Source organism: Vulpes vulpes, chromosome 11 (genome assembly GCF_048418805.1).
Source record: "Vulpes vulpes isolate BD-2025 chromosome 11, VulVul3, whole genome shotgun sequence".
Lineage (NCBI taxonomy): Eukaryota > Metazoa > Chordata > Mammalia > Carnivora > Canidae > Vulpes > Vulpes vulpes.
In genome coordinates this window covers 68,841,027-68,853,662 of record NC_132790.1, presented here as the reverse complement: position 1 = coordinate 68,853,662, position 12,636 = coordinate 68,841,027, and the positions used below count along the sequence as shown (strand labels likewise).

The following is a 12,636-nucleotide window of genomic DNA, read 5'->3' as shown; positions in this document are numbered from 1 at the left end:
CTGGCCAGCCCCCGGAACACACCAGGCCCCCTCTGTGCCCTGGGGTCCCACTTAGTCTTCCTGGCAGCCTTTGAGGGCAGGTGGTCCGTCGCCGACTTTACAAAAGGGGAGAATGAGGCGCTGCTTACTGGAGGGCACACCTGTCACCTGGCGGCCGGGCAGACGTGGGAGCCACTTCCAGCCCCTCGGGGGCAAGTTAGCTCCATGTCTCAGGATGGAGCTCAGAATAGCCAGCGCCTTCTTTGCCAAGTGGGCTTGGGTGAGGTCCCGAGCGGGGCCCTGGATGAGGCCTGTCGTGGCAAGTCCCAGGGAGCAGCAGGTGCCTGGCCCACCCGGCTGTCAGCTCACTGGGGCTGGAAGCGTGTGTGTGTGTGCGCACGCGCGCTCAGCCCCTGGCTGCACACGTGCGTGCGTGTGTGCGAGTGGGTCAGGAAAGTTCGTGGAGCAAGGGAGGGATGAGAGAGGCAGGCCAAGAAGTGAATGAATGAAGGAGTATGCAGATGGATGGAGGAACCCGGCCAGTAGGTGGACAGAAATCTGAGGTCACCGCGGTGCCAGAGGAAGGGTTCCCCCTGATTTATTCTGTGGCTTCCAGAAGCTCCTGCAGGAAGCTGGTCGTGGGGTCCAAGATTAAAGGCACCGAGGGGAGAGAAGGCCGGGCCCTCCCCAGAGGAGCAGCTGTGTCACCCTCCCACCCCGAGTGGGACCGTGTCATCGTGCTGTGCGTGTCCCCGAGGTCGCCCAGCGCTGGGACCAGGGGCGCCCGGAGAAGCTTGCCTGTGGCCCTCACAGCACTGAGGTCGCCTAGAGAGTCCATGTTCTGTTGTTGTCATTTTGTTTGAATTCACTGTGGCTCTGGCTTGTCTTTTGTCTTTATTGTGAACGACTGCAAATGCGGCGTGGAGCAGAGAGAGTAGAGAAGCCGACGCCCAGGCGATCACTCCCCCGCCCACCTTGTTGCACCCTCCCGCCGGCGCACTCTCTCCCCATCATCTGTGTGGAAGTAAATTACAGACGTGCTATTTGGCCTGGAAATACGCTTAATGTTCTCAATGGTGGGAACTTCCCACCAAAAGCAATGTCAACAGAAGCAGTGTTTTCATCGCAGAAAATTAGCATCTCAGACACCTTAATATCTCACATTCCCACTTTTCTCACACGTGTCAGTTTCTGTAGTTTATTTGAATGAGAATTCGCATAAGATTTACACGTTGTAATTGTAAGACTCCTCAGGTTTTTTTTGTTGTTGTTGTTGTTGTTGTTGTTGTTTTTAGTTCCCTCCCGGGCCTCTGTCCCTACCTTGGCCCTGGACGCCCCCGATCTGCTCTCTCTCCCTCCAGCTTTGCTGTTTTCAGAATGTCCTGTACGTGGAGTCGTTCTGTGTGCAGGCGTCTGGCATCCCTTGGCGTGGTCATGGTGCGTCTGAGGCTCGCCCACGTTGCGGCCCACGTTGGCCGTCCCTTTGCTGTTACTCCTGGCCGGCATTCCATCGTGTGGGGTGCCACGGATGTATCCATACTGGTTAATGAGCATTTAGGTGGAGTTGCTTTTAGTCTGTAGGTTTCTCTTCCATCTCGCTTTACCCTCTTGCAGTGTATTTGTTGAAGACCCTGATTCGCTGTTTCGATGGAAGCTCCAGCATTCTGCATGGTGACAGGTTCCTCCCCCGTGGTGTAGCTTGCCACGTTCCTCTGACTCCCGGATTTCCAGCAGTTCCATCTAGAGCTCCGCTCTCATTCTGCTTTGACTGTTTTGTAGGTGATGGTTGTGATTCCATGACATCACCCGTTTTTAAGATTTTAGCAGCCACTGTTGGTCAGGGCCTGGAGCCACTAATTCGTGGGTGTTCCAAAATGGTGGCTCCTTACTGCAGCGTTCCTTCGCTCACTAGCTGGGATAATCACATAAAGAGAAACTCCCTTTATCTGTTACTTGATGTTCCAGTGGTTCAGGGATAGGATGTTGAGCATTTTTAAAAGAATCCAAGCTAAACACTCAGCCACCCCAACAGGAAGCTCCCTGGTCAAGACCGAACTATTAGCACATCAGGAGGAAATGCGCCGAGTTCCTGTCTTCTGTCGAGCTTTCCACAAACTACTCCTGACAGTGTTTTCTCTCCCCACTTAGAATTCCAGTGCTGACCATCGAGTCCGACTGGACCTGGGCCTCTGGGACAAATTCAGTGAACTGGCCACCAAGTGCATTATTAAGATTGTGGAGTTTGCTAAACGTCTGCCAGGCTTCACCGGCTTGACCATCGCGGACCAAATCACCCTGCTGAAGGCCGCCTGCCTGGACATTCTGGTAGGTGCCCTGCTGAACTGAACTCATAGTCAGAGGTTGGGTGGGGGGAGGAGGTGACTGAGATGCTTTGAAGAACTTCAGAGGCTTTGGTCCACCCAGCCCCTCCTCCTGCCACTTCCATTGCACACTGAGCCCCATCGTCCCTGCCTGAATCTCGGCTCCACCACCAAAGGTTCAGAGACCCCCTGGAAATAAGCAGAACCTCCTACCTTCTCCACCTGGTTGTGGGAACCTCCCTGCATGGCCTCGGGACGGACCCAGGCTGTCTTGGTCACAGGCCTCCTTGTTCCCCTAGAGCCCCTTCCATGGGCCACCCTTGTAAGTCAATGATAGGCCGTCAGGCTTCTCCAAGCTAAACCGACTGGAGGTGGCACATAGTGCCCTGCTTCTACCCTCTATCAGTGGCCTTGGAAAATCACTTCCTTCCATAGGATTCAGGGTCCCTGTCTGTGCAAAGAGAATGGATCCCTGTTGCCTCTTTTCACTCTGCTGTTCCTACACTGTGGCTCCTAGGGCTCTAGAGGGGTTAAGGACGCTGTCACACCTTGTCCTCTGTGGGTCTACTAGCCGGATGCCTGCCCTCCCTCTCCCTGCTTGGAGCTTCAGGGATGGTGTGATTAATTCTGGCTGCGGGGTTGGTTTCCATGGGTGAGAAACAGCCCCCATTACAGGTGACAGAGATGTATCTTGCCTTGGGGGAGTGGAAGGGGTGTGCTAAGGGCCTCTGGAGGAACTGGGAGGGGAAGTTGGCCCCCAGGGACGTATCAGAAAATAGAGAAAGTAAAATTAGCTTTTGAGGTGCTTTAAAAGCATAGATGTTTCTTTTTATGACATCTTTCCTAGCTTTGGGTATAAACAATTCTGCAAAGCAAATATAGTTACTCACTGTAATGAAACACACACAGGGGATCCCTGGGTGGCTCAGCGGTTTAGCGCCACCTTTGGTCCAGTGCATGATCCTGGAGACCAGGGATCGAGTCCCGCGTCAGGCTCCCTTCATGGAGCCTGCTTCTCCCTCTACCTGTGTCTCTGCCTCTCTCTCTCTCTGTCTCTCATGAATAAATAAAATCTTTAAAACACACACACACACATAATCCTCAGGAGGAGAAAGGACCCCATATGAGGCAGTTGTACAGGACACTTGGACGTTTATGTGTCTTTCTGCTCACTGGTTGGATCTTAGGAGGGGTGGTAATGATTACTCAGTAACCTACAAGTGCCAGGGATCCTGAGAGTATATATAGTATTTTTTCATCTCATAAAATCAGACGGTCTGGGATGAACCTAGGGACATTCAGGAAAAAATGAAAGCTTAAAGCTGCTTTCACTTATCACCTACCTGCATTCTATAGCTTCTCTAAACCTCAGCTCATTTGAGCCTCACACAACTCAGTGAGCCTGGCTGGGTATGGAGATTCAGCCCAGTTTACAGATGAGGAGCTAGAGATGGGGTCAGTCACCTGGGTCAGGTGAATGCTGGAATCAAACCCCAAGACCCACATCTTTCGATTCCAAAAGCCATGAGAGGATTAGAAGCATAAACAGGGGACAGTATTAGGTAGGCCCTGGGCAGAGAACTAGCCAGGCCACCAGGGATTAATAGAGGCCACCAAGCAAATCAACAATGTCATTAACAATGAGCTACTGGAAGAATTCACAACAAAGCCCGGGCTTTCTTATCCTTTCCTCACAAGTCCTTACAGTGTAGTACATCCCCGAGATAGGAGTAGAGACTGGAGTTATCAGCACGTGGTGAGAGGTGCCCCAGAGACCTGGGGTGGCTGAAGGAGCCGTAGGTGGTACAAGCAGGCCGGTGTCTGCACCAGGCCAGGTGGTGGAATTCTGACTCCCTGTGTCACGCGGCCACCCAGCAGGCCTGGAGCCTTCCTGATGCTTGGGCTCTGACTTTGGTTCTTCGCTTGTTTCTTAGTCCTCCTCTTGTCTGGCTGCCAGGTGGTGTCAGTTTGGGGTTCCTTCAACTTCAGCCCTTTGGGAGAGATGAGAAGGACGCTTTGAGATCCTCCAGGGAAGCTTCTTGTTTCCACCACACCCCATGCTTCATGGTCAAGGTGCTTAGATTCCCTCCTTAACATCCTCCTCCAACCTCCAGCTGTCTTCCCACATCCCACGTTTACAATGAAACCTAAGTACTCCTCTGATTTGCCCGTGGATCCAAGAGTCGGCCCCTAGCCCCTTGGTGGAACTGGGGGAACAGGAGGCAATTTTTGTGACCCTGGTCAAGTTATTTAACCTCTCCCAGTCTCGGTTTACCTATCTATACAACAGGAATATAAATCAATAAGGTATTAACCAAAGTAACTCTTTAAATGTGCGTAAATATAGTCGTGGGTATGAGCATGGACCATGTAGTAGATGCGATGCTCGGTCAGTGGTGCTGAAATCAGGAGCAAAGCTGTCATGAGCGTGTGGGGACAATTCCAGCCCCTGTGGCAGGACTCAGGAAACTCTTTCAACCACTCCTTCTTGGCTTCCCAGGCTTGAGGGGCTGGGGTTGGGATGCAGTAGACACAGAAGGAAAAACCTCAATTCAGGGCAGGGCAGAGACCTCCAGTCATATGAGACGAAGCAGAAGGCGTACTTATTTGGCCCCAGATAAGAGCTCATTTCCAAGAATTTGTAGCAGAGGCAATTAATCACAAGAGCCTGAGAAATGCACAACTTCAAAGAGCATCTTTCGGATGAGAATGTCAACTGGCTGAGCCATTTAGAAGAATCTTCTTATCGAGGCCATTGATGTATGGATGGAGCGAGACAGAAAGACCAGGACAGACAGACACAGGCTGAAGCTGTTGCCCGCCCCCAGAAAGGAAAGTTGCCGGCGTCCCAAGGGTCGACGGCTCTGGCCTGGCACCACACACTCACAGCCACCCACGCGTCGTGCTGTGTGTGGCCTGAGTCAGGGCTGCCCGCGGGGGCCGGCGCTGTGATGGCACGTCACGGGCGGCGCGGGCCCTGGGTTGGCTTATGATCACGAGGTGGGAGCCCTCAAGAAGCAGGTCCAAGGGGAGAGCCTGCCCTGAGTCTGTGCTCCCTGCCACCCCCGCCTCCAGAGGGATTTCCGGTCCTGGCGGCTGCCGGTGGGCACCCTCTGGTGTGGAGTCCGCAGCCAGGCCTCCGGCAGAGCTGGGACCTGGCCCTGAGCTTCACCGTCTCCCATGAGGGTCGAGTCACCAAAGGGTCTCTCGTAGGAGGGGCCAAATCTCCCCAACCATTGTGTGTAGAAGTTTGCGTCCGTTCCTCACCCCGGAGCCGTGGCGGCCCCGGTTTGGGGTCAGGACAAGAACGGGAGCCCCGAGAGCCCTCCTCGCCTGTGCTCTGTGCCCTTGTTCTCCTGCCTTCCCCGCCCTCACCTTCCCTGTCCTGTTTCCTCTCCTCCTCCCTCTCAACTCCTCTTCTCTGTGGGTAATTAGGGTCAAGTCTCTCTCAACTTAAAAATCCTTTAAAACAAACCCTGGGGCTGTCTGACCTTCTGTCCGTGTCCCCTGCACCTCCCTGCGCACCCCCTTTGCTCTCTCCCTGTTACAAAGTTCGCCGAGGGCCCGCGGTGCGCCGGGCCCTGTTCCAGGCTCTGACGGCTCGGCAGCCAGCAGGACGGCCAGGACCCCCGCCCTCACGGAGCTGATCTGCTGGGCGATGGGTAAGAAGCAGGTCCCAACAGGCAGGGTCTGCGGCCACCGAGGACAACAGGGGCACGATCCAGCCCAAGAGCGGGACTCAGGTGGGCCTGGGCTGCTCTCTGGAGTGTGGTCGGGGAAGCAGGTGACCTCGGAAGAGACCTGAGCCAAAGGACACCAAGAGTGCGAGCGTGCCCTGGAGGCGAGGAGGGCCTGGGCCCCCGAGGACGTGGCTCGAGATGCCGCCGGCTTTTCATCCTCAGCGCCCGAGTCACGGGCCCGGCTGGAGGGGCGCCGCAGGCGGGCTTCTGGGTCTGCCATTCACGTGCCCGCTCGCGCGGCGTGAGCCAAACCTGGCTGGGGGAAGGAGGCACCCACGCGGTGCCTGGGCGCGTCCCTCTTCCGTCTTGCGGATGAGGCAGCCACAGCCCAAGTGGGAGCCAGAGGCCCAGGAGGCCCCCACGGGGCTCCCTTGTGTCTGGGTGCCCTCCCTCCACCTTCCTCCTGGCCAGCTCTTCATCTCGGCGGAAAGGCCGCCTCTTCAGAACAGCCCTTCCTGACCCGACACCCAGTCCTCGCCGTAGGGGTGAATGCGTGAGCGAATGAGTGAGAGATCACAGTTGGAATTCCCGAATCTGAGCCCCTTCTGAGTGCTGCATCTGGGCGGGTGCGAGCAGGAGGCCTGCGCGGGGGTCACTCGGGGCCTTCCTGGGTTCTGCTGCCCGCCGCTCCCGCTGCCCTGAGGAGACGTCCCCACACCAGCAGCAGCAACGCCTTGCTCTGGTGAGGCAGAAGTGGCTGCCCTGTGTGACTTCGAAACATGATACGCGGCTCCTGAGGTCCTGGGGACCGTGTGGCTCTGCAGCCGCGGAGGGCCGTTCCCACATGAACCTGTCCTTCCCTTCCAGAAGCTCAGTAGTGGCAAGACCCAGCCTGAAGAGGAGCAGGCCTCGGCCTCGGAGCCCACAGCCTGAGTTCTGGCTCCAGCGTCGCCGTGGCCACCCGTGCCATCGTGAGGAGGTCCTGTGTCTCTCTGAAACTCAGCTTTCTCACGCCTGGGGGCAGTGATTGCCTGGCTGTCGCTGGAAGTCAGCAGGAGGCAGTCAGTGTGGTGGTTAAGGGTGCGGGCTCTGCAGCCAGACTCCCTGGCTTCAAATCCCAGCTCTGCCCTACAGAAGCTCTATGAACTGGGGAGGTAATGTGTCCCCTCTAAGCCTCAGTTACTGCTCAGTGCAATGGGTAGAATAGTGCTCCTCCCTCGTAAGGCTGTTGGGATAATTTTTCAGGTTAACAGCAGGTAGTAAGTGCTCTTTAAATTAGCAGTCATCACCAGTATCAGGAACGAGTAAGGTCAGACTGTCCCCATGAGCTCTTGGGTACCAAGCACATGGACCCCCACACACACACAGGCTGGAGCGTGCTGTCCGGTACAGGAGCCACAGCCACCCGCAGATGTTGAGTGCCCGAAATGTGGCTGGTTTGAAATGCTCTAATTGTAAAATAAATAAAACTTTCAAGCGCTTAGTATTTAAACATCTCAGAGATCTCCTTAAAGACCTTTTTTTTAAAAAATATTTTTATTTATTTATTCATAGAGACAGAGAGAGAGGCAGAGACACAGGCAGAGGGAGAAGCAGGCTCCATGCAGAGAGCCTGACATGGGACTCGATCCAGGGTCTCCAGGATCACACCCTGGGCTGCAGGCGGCGCTAAACCGCTGCACCACCGGGACTGCCCTCCTTTAAGACCTTTTATATGGATTACAGATTGCAACAAAAATATTTTGAATATGTTGCGTTAAATAAAATATATTATTAGATTTAATTCCCCACATTTCTCTTAACATGTTAAAATGACAGCCCCTAGAGTCCCAGTCTAGGGAGCAGTGGCAGTACAAGGAGGTCCTGCTCCCAGCACGCGCGTTCACTCCCCAGGGAAGGCAAGCTGGCGGCAGGTCCCACGGGGGACAACGTTTTGTTCCAATGAGCTCAGCATCATAGGTGCTCCGCACCGCCAGGGAAGACAGCCACGTGAAGCTCTGTATGTGTTACTGTTGTTACTGTCACCACTTCAACATTCCCACAAGCGCTGGAGGATAGTCACATCAGATCAGGATCTGCCCACGAAGTTGCCAAATACAATTAGTGCACGGACTGAGATGCGTGAGCAATTTGAGCTTTTCTCCTTTGCTTAGAAACTCTGAAATCCCTGGTTGCTACGAGGTGGGAGAGATTGTGATGAGGGAACCCGTCTCATTAATAATTGAACAGATATTCATTAGCCACCTGCTGTGTGGACTACATTGCCCTAGATGCTAGAGATACCGCAGGGAGCGAGGCCGATGAAGAGCAGGCTCCGGCTCCTCTCCTAGAGGAGCAGTGGTCAGCAGGCTCAGAGAGTGACGGTGCCCAGCAGAAAGCAAAGCAGGCCGTGGGCAGCCCGGAATACTACCCAGCCATGAAAAAGTACCATGGCTCTATGCACCCCCGCGGGGAATCTCGGATAGGACACAGAGTACATAAAGGCCAGACACAGGAGAGAATATACCGTGTGATTGCATTGACCTCAAGTGCAAGAACGGGCAAAACTAATCGGCAGGAATCGAGGTCAAAATAATGGTTATCTGGGGGAGGGGATTGGTTCAGGTGGGGTCAAGGGAGCCTGTAAGAGCTGGAAGTCTTGGTGTCTTGATCTGAGTAGTAGTTACACAGGTGTAGGCTTAGGGCAAAATGCAGTCAGCTGTACACTTGAGCCATGTGCACGGCTCAAGGCCAATACGTTGTCCTCCTAATCTGTGGCTGTATATCAAGTTGCCACGAAACTTAGCAGCGTTAAACAGTAAGTGTTACTATCTTGCAGGGTCCCCGTGGCTTAGGAAGTGACTTAGCCCGGTGCTTGTGGATCAGGGTTGCTGAAAAGTTTGCACGGCCAGGGCTTCATCCTCTGAAGGCTTATCAGGATAGAAGGGCTGTTTCCAGGGTGGCTCCTCACAGGTGCCTGGCAAGCGAAAGCTGGTTACTGGTAGGAGGGCTCAGTTTCTTGCCACATGGACCTTTCCATGGGGCTGCTTGAGTGTCCTCATGATGTGTCAACCGGCTTTCCCCAAAATGAGATTTAAGAGAGCCAACAAGGAGGAGTCCACGGTGCTTCACCTCCTGTGACTTACTCTCCAGAGTCACACCTGTTGCTTCCCCTGGATTCTGTGTTAGAATCCAGTCACTGGGTCCTGCCCACACTCAAGGGGAGGGGAATGAAACTTTACTCCTTACAGGGAGTAGTAGCAAAGAATTCAGAGGCATATTCTAAAACCACTGTACATGCTATATGTAACCTCGTTTTAAAACCATTTTATTGCATATTTTTAAAAAAATCGGGTGATAGGGTAGAAAACAGTAGGTTTTAGGAAGTGTGTTCACTGTGCTTTCTGAGGAGGTGACATTTGAACTGAGCTCTGAGAGGAAGAATCATGAAGATCAAGGGCAAAGCATCAAAGGCGGAGGGAACAGCAAGTGCAAATATGCTTTGCTGCAGCGCTGAGTTACTAGAGATTCAGAAAGACCGACATGGCCAGAAGTTAAGGAGCAAGAGGAAAGGAGGAGCCGTGACAGGATAGGTGGAGGCCGTGGAGGCTGCTGTGGGAAGAAGTTTGGATGTTACGGATCTAAGGCAGCTCGAAGCCACTGGAGGGGTTTTAGCAAGAGTGAGGTCCCCCGTGATGGAGATTTTGAACAGCATGCTCCGCTGTAGGAGCAGGAGCAGAGGCCCTCACCAGAGGAGACGTGATGGTGGCTTGGATCAGAGTGGCCCCAGGGACAAGGAGCAAAGGGGACAGGTCTCTGTTCCTGGGATCCCACATGCTCGGGTCCTCCCAGGGCTCCAGTCTCAGGCGGTCTGCTCCCAGAGGGCACCCCAAAGCCGTAGTACGATACTCAGCTGTCCTTGCTGAAGGCAGGAAGGCTGCGGGTCCTTCTCACTCTGAGGAGCATCAGGTTTGCCCATCAGCAGAGCCCTGTGCCGCCCAACGGGGCCCTCCTTGGGGAAGTCAGCCTCGCCTGGACTGTTGATACCCCCCTCGTGGGGCGTGCATGCTCCCCTGTGCAGATGAGAAGCCCCCGTTTCAAACAAAGGGCGTTTTAATACTGGTGAGGCATTTGGTAGTTGCCGCTGGTGTCTGACTTTCACGGAATGAAACTCCTTGGTTCCTGTCCAGCGGCAGGCCCAGCCACAAACCTCGAGGGGGACGCCTGCCGCCCACTGGGCCCAGCCAGGGCAGCGTGGGAGTGCAGGCTCCCCTGATAAAAGAAGACATTGACCATTCTCCCATCTCACGCCATGTGCCTTCCTCTCTGGACAGCCCATTAATACTTGGTTTTGGTTTTGAACTTTCGAGGGAGAGAGGCAACAGAACATAGTTTAAATGCTTCATTAGAATCCAAATGTTTTCCGACTTTTGAGGAGGGGCACCCTTCAGAATAGAATCGTTCAAAAGAGACATTTGTGTGTTCCTGTTCGGACTTGGGTTTCTAAGTGAGCTGTTGACAGCTTGCAAATGCCTAAATCTTGGTCTTCTGTTCCTTTCCAGCAAATCCTGGTTTCTTTCATTCTTGCAGGGACAGATCTAGTGCACTCACTTCTTGGCAGCGTGCTGCAGCTGCAAAGACTTATTTAGTACCTATTTGATTCCAAACTGGAAATGTGTCTGGGGATTTTGAGCCCATAAATACTGAGCATCTGACTCTGCCCGTCCCGTGACACCTCCCCAGGCAGGCATATTTCCCCATGATCCTCCAGCGGGTGGAGGGGAACACGGGCTGGGGGCTAGGAGTCCTGTGTTCTGTCCTGGCACCATTACTTGGGTGATCTTGGACACTGTACTTCAGCTCCTGTGGTTTTCAGGGGAACTAAGGTTTATCACCTGTTGGTTCCTTTGCTGCTCTGACATTGGGAATGGCTTTGTACAAGCTCCTTAGCTACCAAGATGAAGTGCAACAGGTCAGCCAATCGGGGACCCAGAGGAAAAGGCTGGACTGGCTCAGAGAGGTCCCTAGGCAAATATCTGGGAGGCAAAAATGGCCACCCATCCACTGAAGAGGAATCTTTGTAATGTTTTAGTAACTACTCACATTCAGTTGCTTTCCAGTTCACTGTGCCACTTGATCACATGATAAGAATGTTAAGTTAAAGTGAAGTTTGCAAAATTTTCCATTTCCAAGCTGCTGGCCATGCACTCCTATATACCAGGTAGGTCACCATGAATAACTGTTCAGGTTGTGCACTGCACAGAGGCACCCAGCCAAGGAGACAACTGAGGTTAACCTCCAAATTAATGCTAGGCTAGATGTTGTTTCACCATAGGCAGCTGAGTGTGGAGAGTGATGGGAAGGGGGAGGAGGCAGCTGTGAAGCAGAGGTTAAGAGCACAGTGGAGTGGAGTGCTAAGTGCTAGGGACAGATTGCCTGAAGCAATCATGCCACCTAATGGTTATGTGATCTAGGACAAGCTTATGGCATTTGTTTCCCTATCTGTAAAATGGGATAACAGTAGTACCTAACATATGAGTTGATAGAATTAATATGTTAGAACACTTCGCACAGCACCTAGCATGATCAAAAAACATTAGCTATTACCCATTAGCGGTGGGAGTGTGAATCATTCACCCTTCTCCTCTCAGATGTTCTTCTGACCAAGAAGACATTGGAGTCGGGCTGGGTTTTTTTGTTTGTTTTGTTTTTTTAATCAGCCGATGTCCCATGCCCTCACTTTACAGGGTGTCCTAATGCTCTCCAAGTTCACACTGGAGTCCTGAATGTAAGAGGAGGGCTGGCTCCTAGCCCACTGTCTTGGAGGTTCAGAGAGCACGCGACTTTTCCAGCATGACAGCCCTGTCCCCCAGCTAATGTGGTAACTTAGCCAATCAGATAGGATGGTCTTCTGCACGGGAAATGTCCTTGCCCTAAAACCCCTGGCACTGAAAAACTTGACCTGGTTCTTGCTTTAGGAGTCCTGGTGGGAATATGGAGTGGAGAGGGGGCTCTTCTACAGGGACTTCCATCTTAGCTGGGAGTCCTGTGGCTCTGTCAGAGAGCCACCCCCTCCGCATATGGCCGGGTCACAAGAAAATCGCATACCCTTCTGATCACATCTGTCATCCTCTATGTTGACACAAAGGTGGACATTCATGGCGACAACACCCAAACTGAGCACTAGCATCTGGAAAGAACACTCTGCTACCTCAGCCTATTGGGTTATTCACTCCTGTCCAGATGGAATAAATTTCTGTCTGTGTTTCATGCAGCTCTGAGGCTTTTTTTAGAGGGAAAAGTCAAATGTAGAAGAAACCTGGCTGGCAGAAAGGCCCCTCATCGTGGTTGGTACAGAAATAAGCTTCTGGGTGGATGAGTGCTCTGGATTACATGGAGCTCCTTGCCAGCAGTGTGGACTGATAGGGCAGTGGGAATACCAGCTGGCTTGACTATATATATACACAAGGCATTTTGGAGTTTACCATGCTGAGCAAGGCCCGAAGGTCTAGAGCACCAAGCAGGGAACTTCCTGGCAGCAGGTGTGTCAGAGTTTTAAATCAAGGGCATGCCAGGTGGCATTGGAAGATCACGGTCTCATGACCCAGGCTTCTCACTTAATAGAAATCCCCACCATATTTCTGGGCTTAATTGAAATGCTGCCTCTTTGTGAATCT

The 12,636-nt window shown here is 53.1% G+C and overlaps 1 protein-coding gene across 6 annotated transcripts in view; it reads left to right on the top strand.

Annotated features, from left to right (window-relative positions):
* The window catches only part of RARB (retinoic acid receptor beta), a 724,031-nt gene that overhangs the window by 706,139 nt on the left and 5,256 nt on the right, over nucleotides 1–12,636 (top strand). For all 6 annotated transcript variants that reach the window (XM_026006400.2, XM_026006399.2, XM_072726687.1 and 3 more), the window contains one exon: nucleotides 2,128–2,304. In XM_026006400.2, the coding sequence (XP_025862185.1) occupies nucleotides 2,128–2,304 (177 nt within the window). The remainder of the gene's footprint in view (nucleotides 1–2,127; nucleotides 2,305–12,636) is intronic.